The sequence below is a fragment of the Aristolochia californica genome, unplaced genomic scaffold (genome assembly GCF_029961685.1).
Source record: "Aristolochia californica isolate CCGP_79_NKW_82.1479 unplaced genomic scaffold, dmAriCali1.0.hap1 SCAF_2, whole genome shotgun sequence".
Lineage (NCBI taxonomy): Eukaryota > Viridiplantae > Streptophyta > Magnoliopsida > Piperales > Aristolochiaceae > Aristolochia > Aristolochia californica.
Window position 1 is genome coordinate 7,043,591 of NW_027181881.1, and position 21,871 is coordinate 7,065,461.

At 34.8% G+C, this 21,871-nt stretch overlaps 1 protein-coding gene across 1 annotated transcript in view; it reads right to left on the reverse strand.

The window, feature by feature from the left end:
- Window positions 1-4,509: 4,509 nt before the first annotated feature.
- The window catches only part of LOC137955391 (phenylacetaldehyde reductase-like), a 34,829-nt gene continuing 17,467 nt past the window's right edge, over window positions 4,510-21,871 (reverse strand). Inside the window, exons 5-6 of the mRNA XM_068802308.1 lie at window positions 5,130-5,316; window positions 4,510-4,913 (exon numbers count right to left, since the gene is read on the reverse strand). Of these exons, the coding sequence (XP_068658409.1) occupies window positions 4,769-4,913; window positions 5,130-5,316 (332 nt within the window). The 3' untranslated portion in view covers window positions 4,510-4,768. The remainder of the gene's footprint in view (window positions 4,914-5,129; window positions 5,317-21,871) is intronic.

The window sequence follows — 21,871 nt, forward strand, 5'->3', positions numbered from 1 at the left end:
TAGCTGTTGCAAAATCTCTTTGTGAGTCTAGGTTGGATGTCTTAGTTTTTGGTTGTATTCTTGAGTGATGGTGAGCTTTTGTAAGTTAATTGTTGTTGTTATTTGAGTGATGTAAATCCCAATGTACGTAACTATAATTGGCTTTATACGCAATTTGTTGTAAGTGTCCTTTGGCAACCCAACTTGGTAAATATTTTAAGTTCAAGGTTAAAAACAATTGGTAGTGGATTAGTAATTTGATATACAATTGTGAACCACTATAAAAACTGTGTTTTTTGTGGTTTCAATGCTTTTGTATGCTCCTTTAATTGTGCAACTAATTTTACACATTAAATTACTATTAATATTTTGAGTGCACCCAAGATTAAGAGAAAATTTTAAAAGGAATATGTTAAAAGACACCCACATGTGTAGGCTAGTAAATAAGGACAATTGCCATAGTGATGACATAAATTGTTTTAATGCAAGTCGGTGTATGTCCTCTTATGTATTCTTCCTTTTGAATGCAGTAATCATTGTAAATAACCTTTCACAATTATAAATACAACCTCAATGCATGGGATAGAGCATTCAAACTTCTTCCTCTTAGTTCAAATTTGTCCTTAAACCTCTCTCTTTGTTCCTCTTATTTCCCTCACTTGGTTTCTTCTCTCCTCTCTCCCAAGAGCTATAGTTCCTCTCTTCTCTCCTTCCCTTGAAATGTTTTGTGTTTATGTGTTGACCCTAGAAATCAACATGATATCATAGTAGTCAAAGATCTGATATTGGAAAAAGAGCAGAAGATGGAGAAGAAAGGGAGGAAGAAGAAAAAGAAGAAAAAGAAAAGAAAAAAGGAGGAATTTCTCATTTTTTTTCCTTTAGTCTTCTTTCCAAAGTCCTATTTTTATTGATCTTCTCACTCTATTATACATAAGTTTATATAGCAAATTATGTGTCATTGGAAAAATTGTGTATATTTTTCGATTCAAAATAATTTTTGAAATAAGATTTTTTTAGAGAGGGAAATCGACATTTGAAGCAACAAAGGTCAAGCAGTAAAAAAAATTTCAAGTAGCAGTAAGAAGCCTCGAATTTCTGAATGATTTTTATCAACAAGAATGAAAACTTATATAGATAATCATATAAAAAAAGAAAGCTATGTGAGCCTAATTTCTATCCAATAAACCATATATCAATCTAATATTTCTAGAGAGAGATATCCACATTGGAATAATCAAAGGACATGTTGGTAGCCTATTATTGCAGACGAAAATACGAATTTAAGCCAATTTGTTTTTACCTTCACTTTTTGAGTTGTGAATGTTGGTTAATTTTTTATGTTTTTAAACTCTAGTTAAAATTTACCAACTTGAATATCTTTCCTTCCGTACAATTTTTCTTTCGTTGATCTCACATTAAAGTCTTTCCCTATATGTGTTTAGTTTCCTTTTTTAACAAAATCTGAAATTTTTGAATTAGAAAGTCTTGTTTCCTCATTCTAAACTTCAAATATTAGTGTCCTAAATCTCCATTATTCCAAAATTTATCTCTTGAATATTTTCCTTCCAAATTGGTCTAGTTGTGTTAAAAAGTAATTACCTTATATGAGAAGTCAATGTTTAGAAAGTTTCTATTATTATATTTCATCTTAAAACTTTCTTATTGGAGATTTTCTTTAAGTTTCCTCATCATCATGTTCATAAAGGAATTTTTTTATCTCCCTCTTCGGTCATATTTGGTCAAATTTGTTAAGTTATTTCAGTACTACCTACAACTCTTTCTTATTACAATAGTGGTTATTTTCTCTTCTTTTAATCCTTCATTACCCTTTTATTCGGTTGCATTTCTCCTACCATCATTTTTTTACTCTTGTTTACCCTCTTAGGCCAATCCCTTAATGCGTTTGCTTTGGTTGGTCTTTTATATATATAGGTGTTTTTAAGTCCACTGAGACTTTTTTATTGGTACCTTTTGGAATTTTTAGCACCATCTTTTGCGTGATAGGCCTTACACCTTTAATGATATGTGATTAATATCACTATTTTTTTAAAAATCTTTTGAGGTTGGTTTCGACTCATGCTTTATCACCCATATTTTTTGCTTTTTGAGAGTCTATGTCCGATTGAGTACTTATCCTTGGGACACCTTGATGGAGGAAATAATTACAATAACTATTTTTTTGTTTTAAGCTAGGATTACTACCATTACCTCCTAGCTCGAGGGGAAAAATAGAAGGAGAAGTATGAAGAATGAGTAGGTGACAGAATATACCATGATGGATTCTACAAGCTGAATCAAATTTGGTACGTCGTCTTCTTATTTTCTTTATGTGTAAGAATTCAAATTAGAAGTTGAGTGTTGCAGTGGTTGCGCCACCTTCCAAATTGAAATATGGGTGTTGTTATCATTTGATAAGAAAAAGTATAATCTACAATGAAGAATTCCAAGAGTTGTTGTAATTGAATTTTATATGACTATAATATCCAAGTAAGGGTGAAAATAAGATAAGAACAATATGAAGACTGCAAGCAAGATGTGAAAAAGAATAAAATGAATCAAAGCAAGGCAATCGAAATTTTTTTTTTCAAGCACACAAGTTTCTTGACCAAGATTATTTGCAAAGTGAAGTTACAAACACCAGTTTAAGGGGGAGTGTTAAAAAACACCCACTTGTGTAGGGGTGACATGGCTAGTAAATAAAGAGAATTTTCATAGATATGGCATAAAATTATAATTATGCAAACATGTGTATGTCCTCTTATGTCTTTTTCTTTTTGAATCATGTAGCCCCAAGGGTATTGTAATCATTTTAAATATTTTTCCACAACTATAAATACAACCTCAAGGCATGGAGTAGAGCATTCAGGGCTTGGCTCAAATCCGTCCTTAAACTTCTCTCTTTGTTCCTTTTATTTTTCTCACTTGGTTTCTTCTCTCCTCTCTCAAAAGTGTTAGAGTTCATCTCCTCTCTTTCCCTTGAGATATCTTGTGCTTATGTGTTGACCTTAGAAATCATCAAAATAAAAATTAACAACAAAGTTAATAAACTTATTCACTCCCCTAGGTTTGTTTCTTACCAGACCACAAGTTTGGCGTTGTTGTGTTTGAGACATCTGATAGAGCTGGGGAGTTAAAGGGGAGATTTTGGTTTTGAAGAATCTCATATTTCTCGCTTTGACATTTGGCAGAACATCTTCGACACAAATTTTTGTTTATGTGAAAGACATGAACAAGTCATGTCATGTTGGGATTGGAGGGTTGAACATAGACAGGATGGGAATGCTAATTGCCATTTCCATCTTCTTCCTTTGAGGGTGGTAGACAAAAAATGGCACCCTTGGACTTATGTGCTCTTTTTGAACAATAATACTAGATTCAATGAAGTTGGAGAGAGGGATCCCCTTTAGACATGACCACAAATTGTAACTTCTAAAGAGATCCAATCTAATTAAGAATAATTGACTTTGTTGGATCATATTATGTCTTTACATTTACCCATGAAATTCCATCACAACCTTGTGGCTAAATTTGAAATTAGACTTACCATTTAGGGTTTTATTTGAATATTGTTAATTTTTATTATCACATAATGAGTATCTAAAGCCAAAAGAGTAGTAGAACAATCTAGTTTTCCACATGATGCAGTGTTAGTAGTAGTACATAGAGTACTCGTTTCTTAAGATCCTCTTTATTGGTTGGTTTTGCACATACCATTGTCTCATTTCCCATGGACATCCAAACGAGAGAAAATAAACTTATTTTCTTTTCTTTTCTCTCCACTTTCTGTGTTCCAAGCACAGCCTAACTGAATTACAATTTTCTAAGCTTAAAACTCGTGTCAATTTCCATAAAAAGATTCAAGATTTCTTTATGTCTGAAAGTAAAAGAAACAAGCAATAAGAAAGAATTAATATTTGATGAAAATTCACCAAATCGTGATGACCTTATTCCTTTGTCTTCCCTCTTTACACTTGTCTAAATATTGGTGCCATGAAATGATGCAATATTAGGAACTTCGACTTTTTATCATTTGAACTTCTCAAAACATTCTACGGCGTTTTGGAATTTTGGAATTTTCAGATCAGTTGAGCCTCCTAACATCATCTCCCAAATTGTAGTCTATGTGCTTGTTTCGATTGAAGCTTCTCTTACCATTTGATATGATTTTCCCAATTTTCTTGCAAGATATTGAGAAGGCTTTTGCCGGAATCGCTTGGCATCAACTCTTAGCCCTGAGAAAGCGAAAAATAAAGAGAGTGAGAATGTAAGTGAGAGAAACGGAAGAACAAGGGAGGTGAAAACCTTGAAGTTCTGTCCCAAGAGACTTTACAAACTTCTTAATGATGATGGAAGAAGGTAAGAGACAAAAACAGAAGAAACAAGGTGAAGTGAAAACGCTTTTGTTCTTTCTCAAGGGACTTTTCTTTACATCGTGCATCCTGTAGTTATTTCTATACGCAGAACTTTGTGCTACAACCATATTTATGCTCACACTTCTGTCAAACGAACCTGCTACTGTTAAAATCATGGTGATACTCAGACCATTCTTTTCACTTTATTCTCTTCAAACTTTATATTTACAACTGCATGACCTTGATGTATAAACAGCTGTGCAAGAGAAACATAGTTGCATCAACTGATCCACATTATCAACCAATTCATTGGGCATTATTCTTTATTTAACACAAGCTATAATAGCTGATACTTCACAATCTTCGCATACATATTGTCTGTGCACATAGTCCTCCATAGCAGCAGCACCGAACTGACTAGAAAATATACCGGAAATTCAAAAGTTCACAAAATTCTTCTCCCTCAAACTATCAACGGTATTCTTCACGCTCAATTCCAGAGAAGTGAACTCGAGACCCAAGCTTTTTGCACGCTCCTTGGAGACTTGGTAGGTAGGTACATACGGATTGTCATCTGCACACCTGCCCATGAAAAGAAACTGTATAAGCAAAAGAGTGTTCATATGTCAAGTAATATCACCCGGCTCCTGTTCCCATAGAAGCAACCAAGAGGTTGCCAGGTGAAAAGGAAGATCCATGACAACCATTACTAAAAACTATGTACTGCACATTCAAAAAAGTAAAGAAAGCAACTCTATATATATGCTCTTTAAGGTAAATAGTAAAACTGGTGCTTACTTATCAGGAATGGGTAAATTGGGATAAAGCTCTCTCAAAATCTTTGCAATCCCAGATAAATGAACAACTTCTCCAACTGTTAAATATCTTCCGCTAGCTGAAGAATCCTCGTATGCTAAAATGTGAGCATTAGCAACATCTCTAACATCAACCCATCCAAATGATGAATTGCGAAAAGAGGGGCTTCCTGCAACAACATTACAACATAAACATCATGATAATGCATTTGCTTCCATGACCATACCAGGAGAGGTTTTCCAAAACAAATTATTGGGTTTGAAAGGACATAAAAAATTCAAAGTTTACAATCCATATTGGCTTCAAACAGTAAAAAATATTACTATAGCCTATGATTCCACATTTGTAGCATACATCATTATGTGAAGGTAGACTTTTCTCACATTCATCCTATGAGAACTCCTAGATTTTTTTTTTCCTTTCTAATCTCATAGATTTGCTTCCATTTTGCTCACAGTTTTTGTTTCATATTTGGATTTATCCAAAGGAGTGATAGTTTTAAAAGTAAATATCTTTAAGGCATGGGATAATTCAAAAGCTTTTTTTATCGGCTAACCATTAGTGGGATTTTAGCAATTTATTTTCTTCTTGAAGTTCTAAAACCTAATGCAAAGGTATTCATTTTCATTTCTCAACCCATGAATGTTTGAAGAATGGAATTTAAATTTTCACATTCTCAGATGAGTCTCTCATTTTCTTCTCTAGGTTCAAGTTTGCAAGAACAATCACCATTCAAGAATTCAATCTCATTTTCCAATTTTGAAAATTGTCTTCTTAACTTCTCAATTTCTTTTTCTTTTCTTTTCTTTTCTTTTCTTTCAAGGGAGGATATGGATCTACCTAATAATTTCATTAATTCTTCCTTATCCAATTTCTCATAAGTATCACACTCATATGTCTCCTCTCGATTTGAGATGATGTTTCCAACTAAGCATGAGTGCATATAATCATCAATACCCGCAATGTCTCTAGTGAGAAGAGTCACATTCAATGCTCCTAAAAAAATTAGATTCTAGTTTATCCCATAAATCATTGGCTAATTTATAAGAGGAAAAAACGTCTAATATTTCATCACTCAAGGAACTAAGTACAAGTTCCATAGCGTTAGCATTGCCATCAACTTTTTCAACGCCTAAGTCATCACAATCACATACCAATTTCGGAATAAATCTTCCTTTCATGTTTAGGGATGGGATGAAGGGTCCACTAATAATTTCCCATAATTAAAACCCAATGGATCATAAGAAAATTTGTTATCCCAATTTTCCACCATCGGTATTGTAAACTATCAAGTATGGGTGTGGATTCAGGATCATGACCCGGAACATAATATCTTCTTCAGTTGTCATGGAAATCGATTAAATGAAATCAAGTTAAATTTGGATTTCAATCGGTTAAGGTTTGCTCTGTTACTAATTGTTAGCCTAGGTGGCATTTCAAGAGGGGGGTGAATTGAGAATGTAAAATTAAAATTAAGTACTTAATGTGCAAAAGTAATTGAAAATGAAGTAAAGATGCACAAACCACAAAGGTAAAAAAAATTTGTTCTCAATATTCCCCTAATGGTAATCACTTTCCAATAACCCTTGCCCAAGAAATATTTCATTGTCTATCTCTAGTAGCAAAAATATAAAGAGATTAATCCCTCTTTAAGTCATGCATAATAACCAATTAAACTCATCTCAATCTCTCCCTAAGAGATTTTCATACAACTAGATTCCACCTCGAGTGGGCAATTCCCTTCCTCTCAAAACAAAGTAAAAATACAAAAGAGAATAAAATCTACTCCCTCTTTAGGAAGAAACAGTCTTCTCCTAGTAAGATCCAAGCTTCCATGTTTTAAGTGCATGGAATGAAGTACGCGGAGCTTAATAGAACTAGGAATGCCATGAAATATGTAGAGAATTTGATAATGTAGGCAAGTTTGGGTTTTTTTTTCAAACAAAAGAGTTACACAGGAAACTGAGGCACAAAAATCTTTCTTCAAAGGTTTGTATGCCAATATATGGTCATTACAGATCCCTATTTATAAGTTTTTGGGCGAAACTAACCGTTTTAGATCGTTGTGTAAAAGTTTCACAGAGCAGTTGATCATACCTTTACATTGATCAATCAATTGATCTCCAACAACTATTTTAGGAGTCCCTATAGCCTTATGATCAATTATGGCATCAATCCACTTTGTAACCCTTCACAAATTTGTTTAATCAATCATGCTTTATACCGTTGATCGATTCATGCTTTACATTCTGCCTTGGCAACATTATATATGGTCCATCATGCATTGCAAAAAACCGATCATGTTTTATAATTTTTGCTTGAACGATCCATCATGCATTATAGATGATCGATCATGCTTACTAGTAGAATATACAAACAAGCTCTAAGCATGATTTAGGTCAACACTAAAAGAATGAGATGTTCTAAGACATTGGAATAAGTTTTAAAAGCATGGTTCTAGAAAGAGTTTGTATATCCTATTCTCCAAAATATATTTTTACCTAAGAATTGGAATTTGACCGACTATCCTCTTATATGGCCAAAGGTCTTGACTTTTTTTATGACACTTAAGACTCTAGATCTTCAAGTCTTTATGCTACCTCTGTAGGTAAATTCTTCTTCGCAGCAATATTTCTTCAATAACTTTTTGCCTTGGATCTTGCCTTGGCAACTTGATTGTTAACTATCTTGTCATGAGCTTTTGCAATAGACCACATAAATTTGCGTTGGAAGTATAATATGTCTAACATACCTTAATAACACCAATTAATAGCACAATTTCCTGCTACTCGTTTTTTTACCATCAAAATAATGGAGACCAACATGATTTTAGTCTTTTGTCTAACAATCTTCCCATTTTTTATTATGAGAAAATTCCTAGCTTGAGGTTTATACAAATAAAACTCATGTTGATACTCTCTCTCTCTCTCTCTCTCTCTCTCTCTCTTTAGAAAAGAGACTAAAAAAAATTTAAAAAAAAAAAAACTAAAATAACAAGTATTAGCTAAGTGCTCAGTCTAACCACAGATATAACAAGAGAGCTTATTTTTATAAGTTCTCTTTGGGTTGAAACGCCTGACATGTCTGTCTCTGTTAAGCTATGGTTTTCTACTTTTAGATCTTCTAATAAAATATCCTTTTCTAACAAACTTTTTAGGTTTTCTTAGTTTCTGTCTAGAGTCTTTTAAACCATAAGCTTGGGCAGTATAGATTTGTTTACAAAATCCAAAATCGTCTCCTTTAAGTTGTCTTTGGATCTGAATATCAGTGCATTTTTCTTGTAAGATATTCATAATGAATTTTGTTCTCTGCCATATAGAATAAGTTACATGGGGATTAGAACTTTCAATATTCTGCCACTTATCATATATTTCTTTCCCTAAGGCGCCTGGTAATTTCCTAAAAAGTTTAATACCTAAGTCTTTATTAAAGGCATTTCCTGAAATGCAAGTATAATAAAAGTAATCTTGTAAAAACTTTTTAATATATTTATAATTATAAAGACTAAGTTGCTCTAAATGAATAACTGCATCTTTTTGCAATGTTAAGGATCCTAAATTAGGGTCATCTCCTGTGACAAGTTGGAAAACCTTGTTCACAAAATTGTAAGGATTAGGACCTAAGCTCATGAGTTGCCCAAATTGTACAGGATCAAATCTTTTATAGCTTTCCCATAGAGCTTTGACACTTTCTCCTAAAAAGGTTTCTAAGTATCTATACATCTCTTCTACGTCTTGAGATGAAAAATGCTGAATATAATCAGAAACTACTTGATTTTTCCATAGGTCTAAAATTGTGGTCCATTCTTGGGGATCATGAGCTGAAAGATTAAGGATCTTTCCTTTTCCTTTATCTTGGAAAGTAATTGGTCTTTCCGTGTCCTTCCGTTTTCCTTTGGGATGTATTTTCTTATCAAAATTAATTGGTTTAGTATAAGGAATTCTTGGCATATTTCCAGAATTAAAAACTTCCCTAGGTGGTGGAGTAGGATATGTAGAATGTGGGATTATTAACTGAACTTTCTGCTTCCATATAGTCTTTAACACTAATATTTTCTTCTTGTGATTCTTCAGGAGGTTCTAAAGGCATGGTACCTATTCTGATGTTTAATTCGTTATCATAGTATAAATATTCTTCTTCTTTTATTCTGTTATTTTTTATTAGATCTTCTTCTAGGTGTAATAATTCTCTTTCTTCTAGTTGTAATCCTAATTCCTTAGGATAAATTATTTCATCCATCTTTGTTTCAATATTAACTAAGTCATAATTTTCGCTAGAAATAGATTCAGTTTCTTCTGTATTTTTCTGTTCATAACTATTAAATCTGATGTTAACATTTCCTCTTGTATCTGTATGCATGATACTTTCTTCTGGACTAATTACTTTTTCTTCTCTAAATTTTAAGTTCCAATCTAATCCTGCTAGATCTTCCGGTGAATATTTTATAGGTTTCAATAATTTTATTCCTTTATTGCCTATTAGATTTACTACATCATCTATTTTGATTTTAAACTTTGTAGCACAAGAACTTGTACATCTACCTAAAAATCCAATACATAGTAATAAATTGTTACCTACAAAGGATTCGTATCCTTTGGTTTGAATACCTATCTTGATATATTTTCTAAAGTCTTGTAATCCTAAAAGAAAATCTGGGGAGCAGTAAAAAATACCTCCATTCTGATTCATATCTACTTCTGCTATTCCTAACATTGCTTTCTTAGGATCTGCCCATCTATCATCATAAATACTAAGTAAAGTTTTTGTACCTAGGTGCTTTCTTCCTAAACCTTTTATTCCGATAACGATTAATCCTAAATGGATTAGAGAATATACCTTTTTATTTCCTTAAAGGCTTGTTCTGCAATTAGATTAACATTTACAGTGTCTTGCCCTACGCAACTTACCTGAATTTCTCTGTAGTGTCTAAATAATCAGGTCTGGAAATTTAAAGGCCCCGTTCGATATAATTGCCTAGGATTAAGTAGGTTAAGTTGATTATTACTAAATACAGTAATGTCTTAGTCAACGTCTATTATGTCATCTAATTGTATATCTCTTTGGTCTAAACTACGTCTACCAGTAATTCTGTCTAGAATATTTAGGTTTCTAAAAGAACTGCTTACTTCTGAGATTGCTGAGTCACTTCTCCGTGAAACTGCCATTGTCTTTTAGGAGGAGTTGTTTTAGGCTGGTCAATCTTAATAGCTTTGAGTTTTTGGGTTATAATATCTATTTCTTTATCTATATTTTGTTGAGCACTTTTACTGGTTCTTAAATAATCCAAATTTTCAGCTAAACCTCCTATCCTTGTTCTAAGGGCTTTTATCTCTTCTTGGGTCTTAGTTAAGATAAAATCTAAGTCTGTTATTTTAGTTTGGAGAGAAGTCCCTAGGCTGATTATTAGGTCTATGATACTGTTTAACTGTGGATTTGAACCGTGTAAACTATGTTCTTCACTATTAAAATGGCACTTTATAGAACTAGAGCCTACAAATTTATATTCGAATTTAGAGGGGATTCTTAAATCTAAATATTCTATCTTTTTAAAAGGATCCAGAATGTTAGGGCTCTGATACCAAATTTAGGGGGATACTCTATTTTAATCTGGAGTATTCAGATCTGAACTATTACCGTTTTGTCTAGGTTGGACTCTTCTGATAATTTGCCTTCTAGAGGTTCTAGGTATGAGTATAGGTCTAGGAGTTTCAAATACCCTAATATAATGATTTAAAGACAGGACAAAACAGATAAAACTAAATATTATTAAATTGCTGAAAACTATTATAAGAACAATATTAACAAAGATCATAAAATTTTTCTATTAATTTAATTATTATGCACAAATAGATAAATACGTCTGATTCTAAGAGTTCAACAATCTGTTCTGGAAAGAAAACAAAGTATTCAAATAATCTTAAGGCTATTACTCCTAAGATAAAAAATATAACTTAAATTACCTATTTTAATAAAACAAAGAGTTTTTTCTTAAAATCCTATAAAGCAAACCAAGATATAGATAATAACACGGCAAATATCTAAGAAAAACACGAGCTATCTGATGTAATATAAAGCTAACAAGCCAAATAAACATATAAGGGTACGGCGGCGTTGTAGCAACCGGGAGCGACGCTTGGTCCTTTGGAACAGTGGTTCCGCAGAAGCAGAGGCGGCTGTCAGGGCGTAGCCCTCACCCAGTGGTGTTCTAGCCTAATATACCCAAATATGCAGAAGGAGACTATGAACTTAAACTGAAACAATACTAACAGACTATGAAAGCAGTAATTACAAGAGAGAACAGAACAATACCAACAACTATAAGTAGAATTAGCATGGAAAGGAGGAAAGAAGTAGAAAGACTGAAGGCAGATAAATGTAAACTTCCGTAAGGTAACTCCTAAGTATCTTTTGTTTAACTCTTTCTGAGATTTCCAACAAGTCTCAGACACCTAAGACATGCCGAGGTGTGTGCTTCCCTAGCCTGTACAGCTTTGGCCACGGGCTCCGTCAACGTTCTGAAACAACAGGCCCTTTAGTCACCTTAGGACAACAGCGGGCAAAAATTCAGAACTCAGGACCGTGAAACCTCAAAGGGTTACACAATGCTTTTACTGCATGCTCAGGATGAATCCAATGTGAGAGAAAATCCTTACAGAGTTAAACAAGAAGAACTTAGGAGGTCCCTTAAGGAAGACCCCGAACTACTAGAAATAAAGAAAAGGATGTCGAGAACTTACAACAGAGATTGGGAACGAACAGAACTTAGAGAGGAATTGGGAAACAGGCAGAAGTCATGGAAGCTTCAAGGTGGTAGGCGAATACTCTCTTTCATTCATATCGTCTAAACATTACATGAGGCCTTTATAGCCAAACTCTGCCGACACTGGGAGGCAAAAGGAATCACTCGGGTGCTCATTGGGCCCCATCGTCGGTGATAAATCCTTGTTTGCTTTCCAAGTGTTCGGTGTGGCATTATGCCAATACAAAAGCAAAAAGAAAAAGTACAATAATGGGGAACTTTACAAAAGTGAACAATAAAATATGAGCTGTCTTCAAACTATGAGCTGTCTTGAAACCATGTGCTGGCGAATCTTCTTGAAACCATGTACTGGTGAATCTTGAAACCATGTTGTAGAACTTGAAAAGTATTGTTTTTTTTTTTTTTTTTTTTTTTTTTTTTTTTTTTAAGTCTCTTTTCTAAAGAGCATCTTATCGTTACTTTTAGTCTTTTCTAACCAGTCTCTTTTCTAAAGAGCATCTTATCTTTTCTTTAAGATTTTGGATGATCTTATCTGTCTTTTACTTTCCATCCAAAGTGATAAGGTTCTGGATGGCTTCAGAGTCGTAATCATAGTCTTCGTCTTCATCTTGGGAGTAACACTGTAAAGTCTGAGTGCCAGTGGACCCTGTCTTGGTAGATGATGAATCTGAGTCCTTTTTCTCGTAGCCTTGGTCTTTAAGATATTCTCTGAAATAGTCGTCCATCATCTTTTTAATTTCGTCTTTGTCTGGAACAGTCTCAATCTTCTTTTCTTTATTCTTTTCTTGTGGCATTTTTGGCAAATGCCCAGCCATCAACGGACTTGATGTGTCTTTACCGGCTGCCGTTTGAGCCGGACTAGCTAGTGAAAGCCCTTCACTAGTAGGGGTCTGGGTACAAAATGTACCTGTTGCCTTTGCTTTTAAAATTTTGTTTTCTTCTTCTAAAGAATTGATATATTCTTTCTGGCATAAATTCTTTTCTTCAAGGAGTCTTCTCTTCTCGTTCAGTCTTTGAATAGTCTTTGTAAGCGTGTCACAATGGTCACAGAATATAATTCTTTTGGTGTCTTTGGCTATCCCATAAGAAACCTGGTCTTCTCTAATATGTCTCAAAGAAGGGGCAATATAGTAATTGGTTCCTATAGTTAATTTTGCAGCTTCTAAAGCTTCTTGGAGATTATTGAATCCTTTTGTAAACAGGTCTTTGGTAATTTTGAATGCTTTCTACAACTTCTGTCCAGGAATGAAAGACCCCTGGAGTATGACCTTGGAAAACGACATAGAAATTGAAACTCTTCTTTTTCTGAGTAAAATATTCTGACAGACCATTAAAACTTGCTAAAAAGTACTTTTGATCTTTAGGGACTCTTTGGTACGCTAACCATAAATTATCTAAAAGACACTGTTCTTCTTTTGTAACAGAAACACTTGGTAAGGTTTTGAAAGTAATATTAGATTTTGGGAAAACTACTAATTTCTGACTACCAAAGCATAAAAATTCTTGTCCATAGTTGTTAAATCTGGCGGAAGAAGGTCTGATAGAGCGATCAGGAAAATCCATCTGTCAAGAAACAAGCTTTGTATCAAAAAATCGACGTATCAGCAAGACTATTGTTTTTGCCTTTTATATGTTCAAATATTATTCTATAGCCATTACCTGTAATAATATCTACTAGATTTAGGTTCTTTTTGTGTAGTAGTGGTAACTTGGACTGATCCAATGTGCTGTACTTCTTCTTCAAATGTCTGAGATTTTTGTATAGGGACGTCAACTAGGTCTTCATAGCAAAGGAGTTTATTATCTAATTTAACTAAGTTATTTTCTAACTGTTGTTCTAAAGCTTGTATGGTAGCCTGGTTGCTATCCCTTTTACAGCTTCCTAAAATAGTGCACTGGCAACTACTATTGTTAGAAGGATTTAGACTACTAGGGCCACCATGCTCCGCTGAAGAGGAGAGAGTGGGAGAGTAGTGAGTCTGGACGGGGACGATACTAGAATTCTTGTGGAACTGGAGGTAATCGCGAGAAATAGTAAGGGAGCCGTTGTTATGGAGAATGAGATTAAGACCTAAAATAAAATCTACTTTGAGTTTAAGGTCACGGACCCAAGTTAAAGGTAACGGGTAAGAACCAGAGAACGTGGAGCAATTGGTGAAGAACTGGATCTTACCGTCATCAAAATATTGGGTATATGGATTATAGGTTCCATCTACTTGCTGGCTAAATACCTGCTTGCTAGTATGTTTGAGGTATTTTCTAGGGACAAGTCTACGATGGATGATACACTTGGTACAACCAGAGTCTACTAGAGCATCTAAAACTATAGAATGTTTGTCGGGAAAAGTTATCTTAGCACGGACGAGAATACTAGAGAAGGATTTGTCTTGATTACAAACTAAGGAAGTTTCGGGTTCTGGTTCGCTAAGTCCTACAGTAATACCTTCATACGTATCTTTTTCAATAGTATCTAGTCTGTGTTTGAGTATTGAGATCTCTACTTCACAGTTATCTATTTTTATAGCCATAATTTCTAATTTCGTGTTGTAAATCTTATCAGATTGGGATGGCTCTGTGGGTGTGATACCTAACTGTTGAAGGCAAGGAAGACAAGCCTCTGTAAAGTAGAGGGAGCACTTTGCCCTTTGAAATATGATCTTGTAGGGGGATACTCACTACTCTCCCACTCTCTCCTCTTCAGCGGAGCATGGTGGCCCCAGTAGTCTAAATCCTTCTAACAATAGTAGTTGCCAGTGCACTATTTTAGGAAGCTGTAAAAGGGATAGCAACCAGGCAACCATACAAGCTTTAGAACAACAGTTAGAAAATAACTTAGTTAAATTAGATAATAAACTCCTTTGCTATGAAGACCTAGTTGACGTCCCTATACAAAAATCCCAGACATTTGAAGAAGAAGTACAGCACACTGGATCAGTCCAAGTTACCACTACTACACAAAAAGAACCTAAATCTTATATAGCACCTATCCCTATTCCTCAAGATTACCCAGAAGAAATTATGGAAGAAAATGAAGACTTTGACGACTAGATAGAAAGAATGATAGATCTAGATTACTCCTTTCTACATACGGAAAAATTATATTTAGAAATTATTAACATTCACCATAAAGATAAACAACATTTACAACAGATTATAGACAAACTAGACCAATTAGAATATTTTGGAGAAAACCCTCTCAAACATTGGGAAAATAATCATATTCAATGTAGATTAGAACTGTTAAATCCTAGTTATATTGTTAAAACAGCAAACATAGAAGCCACAAATCTAGACAAAGAAGACTTCAAAATGCATATTAATGAATTATTAAAATTAGGCATAATAAGAAAATCCATTAGCCCACACAGATCAGCAGCTTTTATAGTCAGAAAACATAGTGAGCAAAAAAGAGGAAAATCTAGAATGGTAATAAATTATAAAAGATTAAATGATAATACGGTTACAGACAGCTACAATATTCCAGACAAATCCCAACTTATTAATAAAATTCAAGATAAGAAGATTTTTAGTAAGTTTGATTGCAAGTCAGGATTTTGGCAGATTAAAATGCATCCAGATAGCATAGAATGGACAGCATTCACATGTCCAGAAGGACATTTTGAATGGCTAGTAATGCCATTCGAGTTAAAAAATGCACCAGCTGTCTTTAAGAGAAAGATGGATAATATATTTAAAAAGTATGATAACTTTGTCCTAGTTTATATAGATGATATCTTAGTCTTTAGTAAAACAATAGAAGATCATATAGGACACTTGCAATTAGTCTTAGCAACCTTTATGCAAGAAGGAATCATAATTAGTAAAACAAAAATAGAACTGTTTAAAGAATATATAAAGTTTCTAGGTGTTAATATAGGACAAGGACAAATAGAACTACAAGATCATATTTCAAAGAAAATTTTAGAGATGCCAGATGACATGTCAGATACAAAACAGTTACAAAGATTCTTAGGATTAGTTAATTATGCTAGACCATTTTTAAAAGATATTGGAAAAATGGTTGGTCCATTATATGGAAAGACTTCACCAAATGGACAAAAGTTTTTTAATCAAGAAGATAAAAATTTAGTAAAAAAGATCAAAGAAAAGGTTAAAACTCTATCAAAACTACAAATGCCTTTAGATTCCGATTATATTATTATTGAAACAGATGGAAGTAATTTAGGATGGGGAGGAGTCCTTATCTCCAAACCACATCAATATAGTGACAAAGAAGAAGAAAGGATTTGTAGCTATGCAAGCGGAAAATTTAAAGAAAAAGGTAATATGAGTAGCATAGATTCTGAAATTTTAGCTGTTATCTACTCCTTAGAAGCCTTTAGATTATTTATCATTCATAAACAAGAATTTACCTTAAGAACTGATTGCGAAGCTATAGTAAAATATTTTCAAAAAAGTAAAGAAAATAAGAAAAGTAGAAGACGATGGTTAAATCTAGTAGATATTATTACAGGTAATGGCTATAGAATAATATTTGAACATATAAAAGGCAAAAACAACAGTCTTGCTGATACTCTAAGTCGTCGATTTTTTTATACAAAGCTTGTTTCTTGACAGATGGATTTTCCTGATCGCTCTATCAGACCTTCTTCCGCCAGATTTAACAACTATGGACAAGAATTTTTATGCTTTGGTAGTCAGAAATTAGTAGTTTTCCCAAAATCTAATATTACTTTCAAAACCTTACCAAGTGTTTCTGTTACAAAAGAAGAACAGTGTCTTTTAGATAATTTATGGTTAGCGTACCAAAGAGTCCCTAAAGATCAAAAGTACTTTTTAGCAAGTCTTAATGGTCTGTCAGAATATTTTACTCAGAAAAAGAAGAGTTTCAATTTCTATGTCGTTTTCCAAGGTCATACTCCAGGGGTCTTTCATTCCTGGACAGAAGTTGTAGAAAGCATTCAAAATTACCAAAGACCTGTTTACAAAGGATTCAATAATCTCCAAGAAGCTTTAGAAGCTGCAAAATTAACTATAGGAACCAATTACTATATTGCCCCTTCTTTGAGACATATTAGAGAAGACCAGGTTTCTTATGGGATAGCCAAAGACACCAAAAGAATTATATTCTGTGACCATTGTGACACGCTTACAAAGACTATTCAAAGACTGAACGTGAAGAGAAGACTCCTTGAAGAAAAGAATTTATGCCAGAAAGAATATATCAATTCTTTAGAAGAAGAAAACAGAATTTTAAAAGCAAAGGCAACAGGTACATTTTGTACCCAGACCCCTACTAGTGAAGGGCTTTCACTAGCTAGTCCGGCTCAAACGGCAGCCGGTAAAGACACATCAAGTCCGTTGATGGCTGGGCATTTGCCAAAAATGCCACAAGAAAAGAATAAAGAAAAGAAGATTGAGACTGTTCCAGACAAAGACGAAATTAAAAAGATGATGGACGACTATTTCAGAGAATATCTTAAAGACCAAGGCTACGAGAAAAAGGACTCAGATTCATCATCTACCAAGACAGGGTCCACTGGCACTCAGACTTTACAGTGTTACTCCCAAGATGAAGACGAAGACTATGATTACGACTCTGAAGCCATCCAGAACCTTATCACTTTGGATGGAAAGTAAAAGACAGATAAGATCATCCAAAATCTTAAAGAAAATATAAGATGCTCTTTAGAAAAGAGACTGGTTAGAAAAGACTAAAAGTAACGATAAGATGCTCTTTAGAAAAGAGACTTTAAAAAAAAAAAAAAAAAACAATACTTTTCAAGTACTACAAGATGGTTTCAAGATCCTGCACATGGTTTCAAGATTCACCAGTACATGGTTTCAAGAAGATTCGCCAGCACATGGTTTCAAGACAGCTCATAGTTTGAAGACAGCTCATATTTTACTGTTCACTTTTGTAAAGTTCCCCATTATTGTACTTTTTCTTTTTGCTTTTGTATTGGCATAATGCCACACCGAACACTTGGAAAGCAAACAAGGATTTATCACCGACGATGGGGCCCAATGAGCACCCGGGTGATTCCTTTTGCCTCCCAGTGTCGGCAGAGTTTGGCTATAAAGGCCTTATGTAATGTTTAGACGATATGAATGAAAGAGAGTATTCGCCTACCAACTTGAAGCTTCCACGACTTCTGCTTGTTTCCCAATTCCTCTCTAAGTTCTGTTCGTTCCCAATCTCTGTTGTAAGTTCTCGACATCCTTTTCTTTATTTCTAGTAGTTCGGGGTCTTCCTTAAGGGACCTCCTAAGTTCTTCTTGTTTAACTCTGTAAGGATTTTCTCTAACATTGGATTCATCCTGAGCATGCAGTAAAAGCATTGTGTAACCCTTTGAGGTTTCACGGTCCCAAGTTCTGAATTTTTGCCCGCTGTTGTCCTAAGGTGACTAAAAGGCCTGTTGTTTCAGAACGTTGACGGAGCCCGTGGCCAAAGCTGTACAGGCTAAGGAAGCACACACCTCGGCATGTCTTAGGTGTCTGAGACTTGTTGGAAATCTCAGAAAGAGTTAAACAAAAGATACTTAGGAGTTACCTTACGGAAGTTTACATTTATCTGCCTTCAGTCTTTCTACTTCTTTCCTCCTTTCCATGCTAATTCTACTTATAGTTGTTGGTATTGTTCTGTTCTCTCTTGTAATTACTGCTTTCATAGTCTGTTAGTATTGTTTCAGTTTAAGTTCATAGTCTCCTTCTGCATATTTGGGTATATTAGGCTGGAACACCACTGGGTCAGGGCGTAGTCTCTCTCTCTCTCTCTCTCTCTCTCTCTCTCTCTCCCTAAACAAGAAAACCAATTTACAGAACCAGAAGATGTTAAAAAGAAATAAAGATTCGGACAAATCCAGCAGAACCGGGTCCACAGACTCTGGCACCCAGACGTTACAATGTTATTCACAAGGAGATGATGATTATGACTATGACTCCGAGGCCATCAATAACTTGACCACACTTGATGGCAAATAGAAAAGATTATGATAGAAAAGAGACTGCATAGAAAAGACTGAAAAATGAAAAGATTTTAATAGAAAAGAGACTGCCAAAAAAAAAAAAAAAAAATTCAGCACAAGGGCCCTTAAACAGCCCTATGTTTCCAAGACAATGGTAGCACCCAAGGTTTCAGCACACAGTTTTCAAGACAACGGTGGTTTTCAGCGCCCAAGGTTTCAACACACAGTTTTCAAGATTCTCAGAAAATGGTGGTTTTCAGCGCCTAAGGTTTCCAGAACAGCACATAGCAGCCCATGGTTTTCAGCATCCAGTTTAAGCAGCCCACGGTTTCAAGATCCTGGTTTTCAAGAATAGATAAGATGTGCTCCAATTATTGTACCTTTGTACAGTCAATGTTCCCTAATTATTGTACTTTTTACTTTTTGTACAGTCTTTTTATTTTGTAATCCGCACACCTGGAAAGCTAAAGGAATCAATCACTGACGATGGGGCCCAATGAGCACCCGAGTGATTCCCTTTACTTTCAAGTGTCGGCAAGTTTTTGGCTATAAATAAGCCATATGTATTACTTTGAAGTTATGAATGAAAGAGTGCTTTGGTCTATCTCTCTGGTTTCAATGACTCCTGCCCTCTTCGTCCCGAACCTCTTGTAAACCATCCAGTGATCCTTGTCATAAGTAAGTTTACTCCTTTCTTTTTTATTCCGTAGTTCAGGGGTCTTCCTCAAGGGAACTCCTAAACTCTCTTTGTTTAGACCTGTAAAGATCTCCCCTTATTTTGGTTTCATCTTGAGCATCAGGTAAAAGCATTGTGTAACCCTCTGAGGTTTCACGGTCCTCAGTTCCGATATTTTGCCCGCTGTTGTCCACTGGGACTTTAGGGCTTTTGTTTTGTCGGGATAATCACAGGAGCCCGTGGCCAAAGCTTTATGCTAGGGAAGCACACACCTCCTTATGTCTTAAGTGACCATAACCTGAGGGAGATCCCAGAAAGGTCTAAACAGAAAGAAGTTTAGGAGCTACCTTCTGGAAGTTTTACATCATAAATTTCCTATACTTCCTTTCCGTATGCTTTTGCTCTTTATTGTTCTTGGTGTTGTTCTTTTTTCCTTAATCCTCACTGCTTTCGTTATATGTTAGTTACTTCTCTTTCTCTGTGATAGTCTTTCTCTTTCCTTAGATTCCTTAGAATTTAATTTAGTACAGAAGGTATATTAGGCTGGAACACAACTGGGTGAGGGCTACGCCATGACAGCCGCCTCTGCCTCGAAAGAGCCAAGCGTCGCTCTCGGTTGATAACAACGCCGCTGTACCTTTTATGTATATTTGGCTAGTATATAAAATACTCAGACAAATTTTCCGTGTATTTTTAAGATTCCTACCTATATACTACTTATACTTAGGATTATTATATAGAACCTTAAGAAAGAATTCCTTGTTTTATTAAGATAGGGCCTTCTACTTACATACTGTTTTTAGGAGTAATAAGCTTAAAACTTTTTGAATATTTTGTTTTCTTTCCAGAACAAATAGTTGATTTGCTAGAATCTGATATATATCTGTTTTTGAGCATTATAATTAGAATCATAGAAAATACATGATTTTTATTTCTATAGCTCTTACTATCGTTTTCTGCAATTTAGTAATTTTTGGTTGTATTTGCTTTACATTATCCCTATACTCTTATAGAAGATTTGAAGAAACCTCAAGACATATCATAATACCTAGAGTATCTAGAAGACAAATTATCAGAAGACCAGTTCAAATAGGGCATCTGAATACTCCAGATTAAAAAAGAGTACCCCCTTAAGATTTGGTATCAGAGCACCATTATTATGGAGGATGAAGTTAAGGCCTAGTATAAAATCTACTTTGAGTTTAAGGTCACGAACCCAGGTGAGAGGTAAAGGGTAGGAGGCTGAAAAAGTAGAACAGTTAGTGAAAAATTGGATTTTACCTTCATCAAAATAAGTAGTGTAAGGGTTATATGTGCCATCTACCTGTTGGCTAAATACCTGTTTTTGGGTTTTCTTAAGGAACTGAGTGGGAACAAGTCTACGATGGATTATGCATTTGGTACAGCCAGAATCAACTAAGGCATCTAAAACTAAGGAATGTTTATTAGGGAAAAGGATTTTGGCTCTTACAAGGATACTAGAAAAGGATTTATCTTGGTTACATACATAAGACGTTTCTGGCTCTTCGACACCACCAACAGTAATGCCATCATAGGAGTCTCTTTCAAGAGTATCTAGTCTTTCTTTGAGAAGGGAAATTTCTGCTTCACAATTATCTATTTTTCTAGCCATAATTTCTAATTTAGTATTGTAGATTCTGTTAGGGTATGGTGGTTCTAAAGGTTCGATGCCTAACTGTTTTAAACATGGTAAACAGGCTTCTAGGAAACATAAGGAGCATTTGGCTCTTTGTTTCTTGCTAGGAAACCAAGAACACTTAAAACAGGGATTACTATCTAAACCAGTATTCCATAACCATGTATGATTACATTCAATAGCAGTGTCCATAAGATCATGGTTATCTTCTATATCTAAGTCTATAATAAGTTCATCTTCTGAATCAGAAGTGTCTAAAGGAGTATTGGGTATACTAACTATACTATAAATGGATTCTGTATCGGACATGTGCACGCTTCAAGTGGTTGGCCGAGGGTGACGCTAACACAAAGTTCTTTCATGCTATCGCCTTGGCCCGTAGGAGGACTAACCAGGTCACCTCCTTGTCTACTGACAACAAGGTTACCTTAGATAGGACCTCCATTACTAATGTCTTTCTCAGTTTCTTTGTAGATCTATATAGGGAAGAGCAACACCACCGGCCCAGACTTTCCAAGCCTTCGCTTCACTGCGATTTCGCCCATATTGGCGAGATTTATTGAGCTTCCTTTCTCTGACTTGGAGGTTGAGGATGCGGTCCAGGGTCTCCCCCGGGATTGGGCCTCGGGGCCTGACAGGTTCAGCGGGTAATTCTATAAGGCTTGCTGGCCCACCTTGAGATTGGATACTATTTCCATGGTC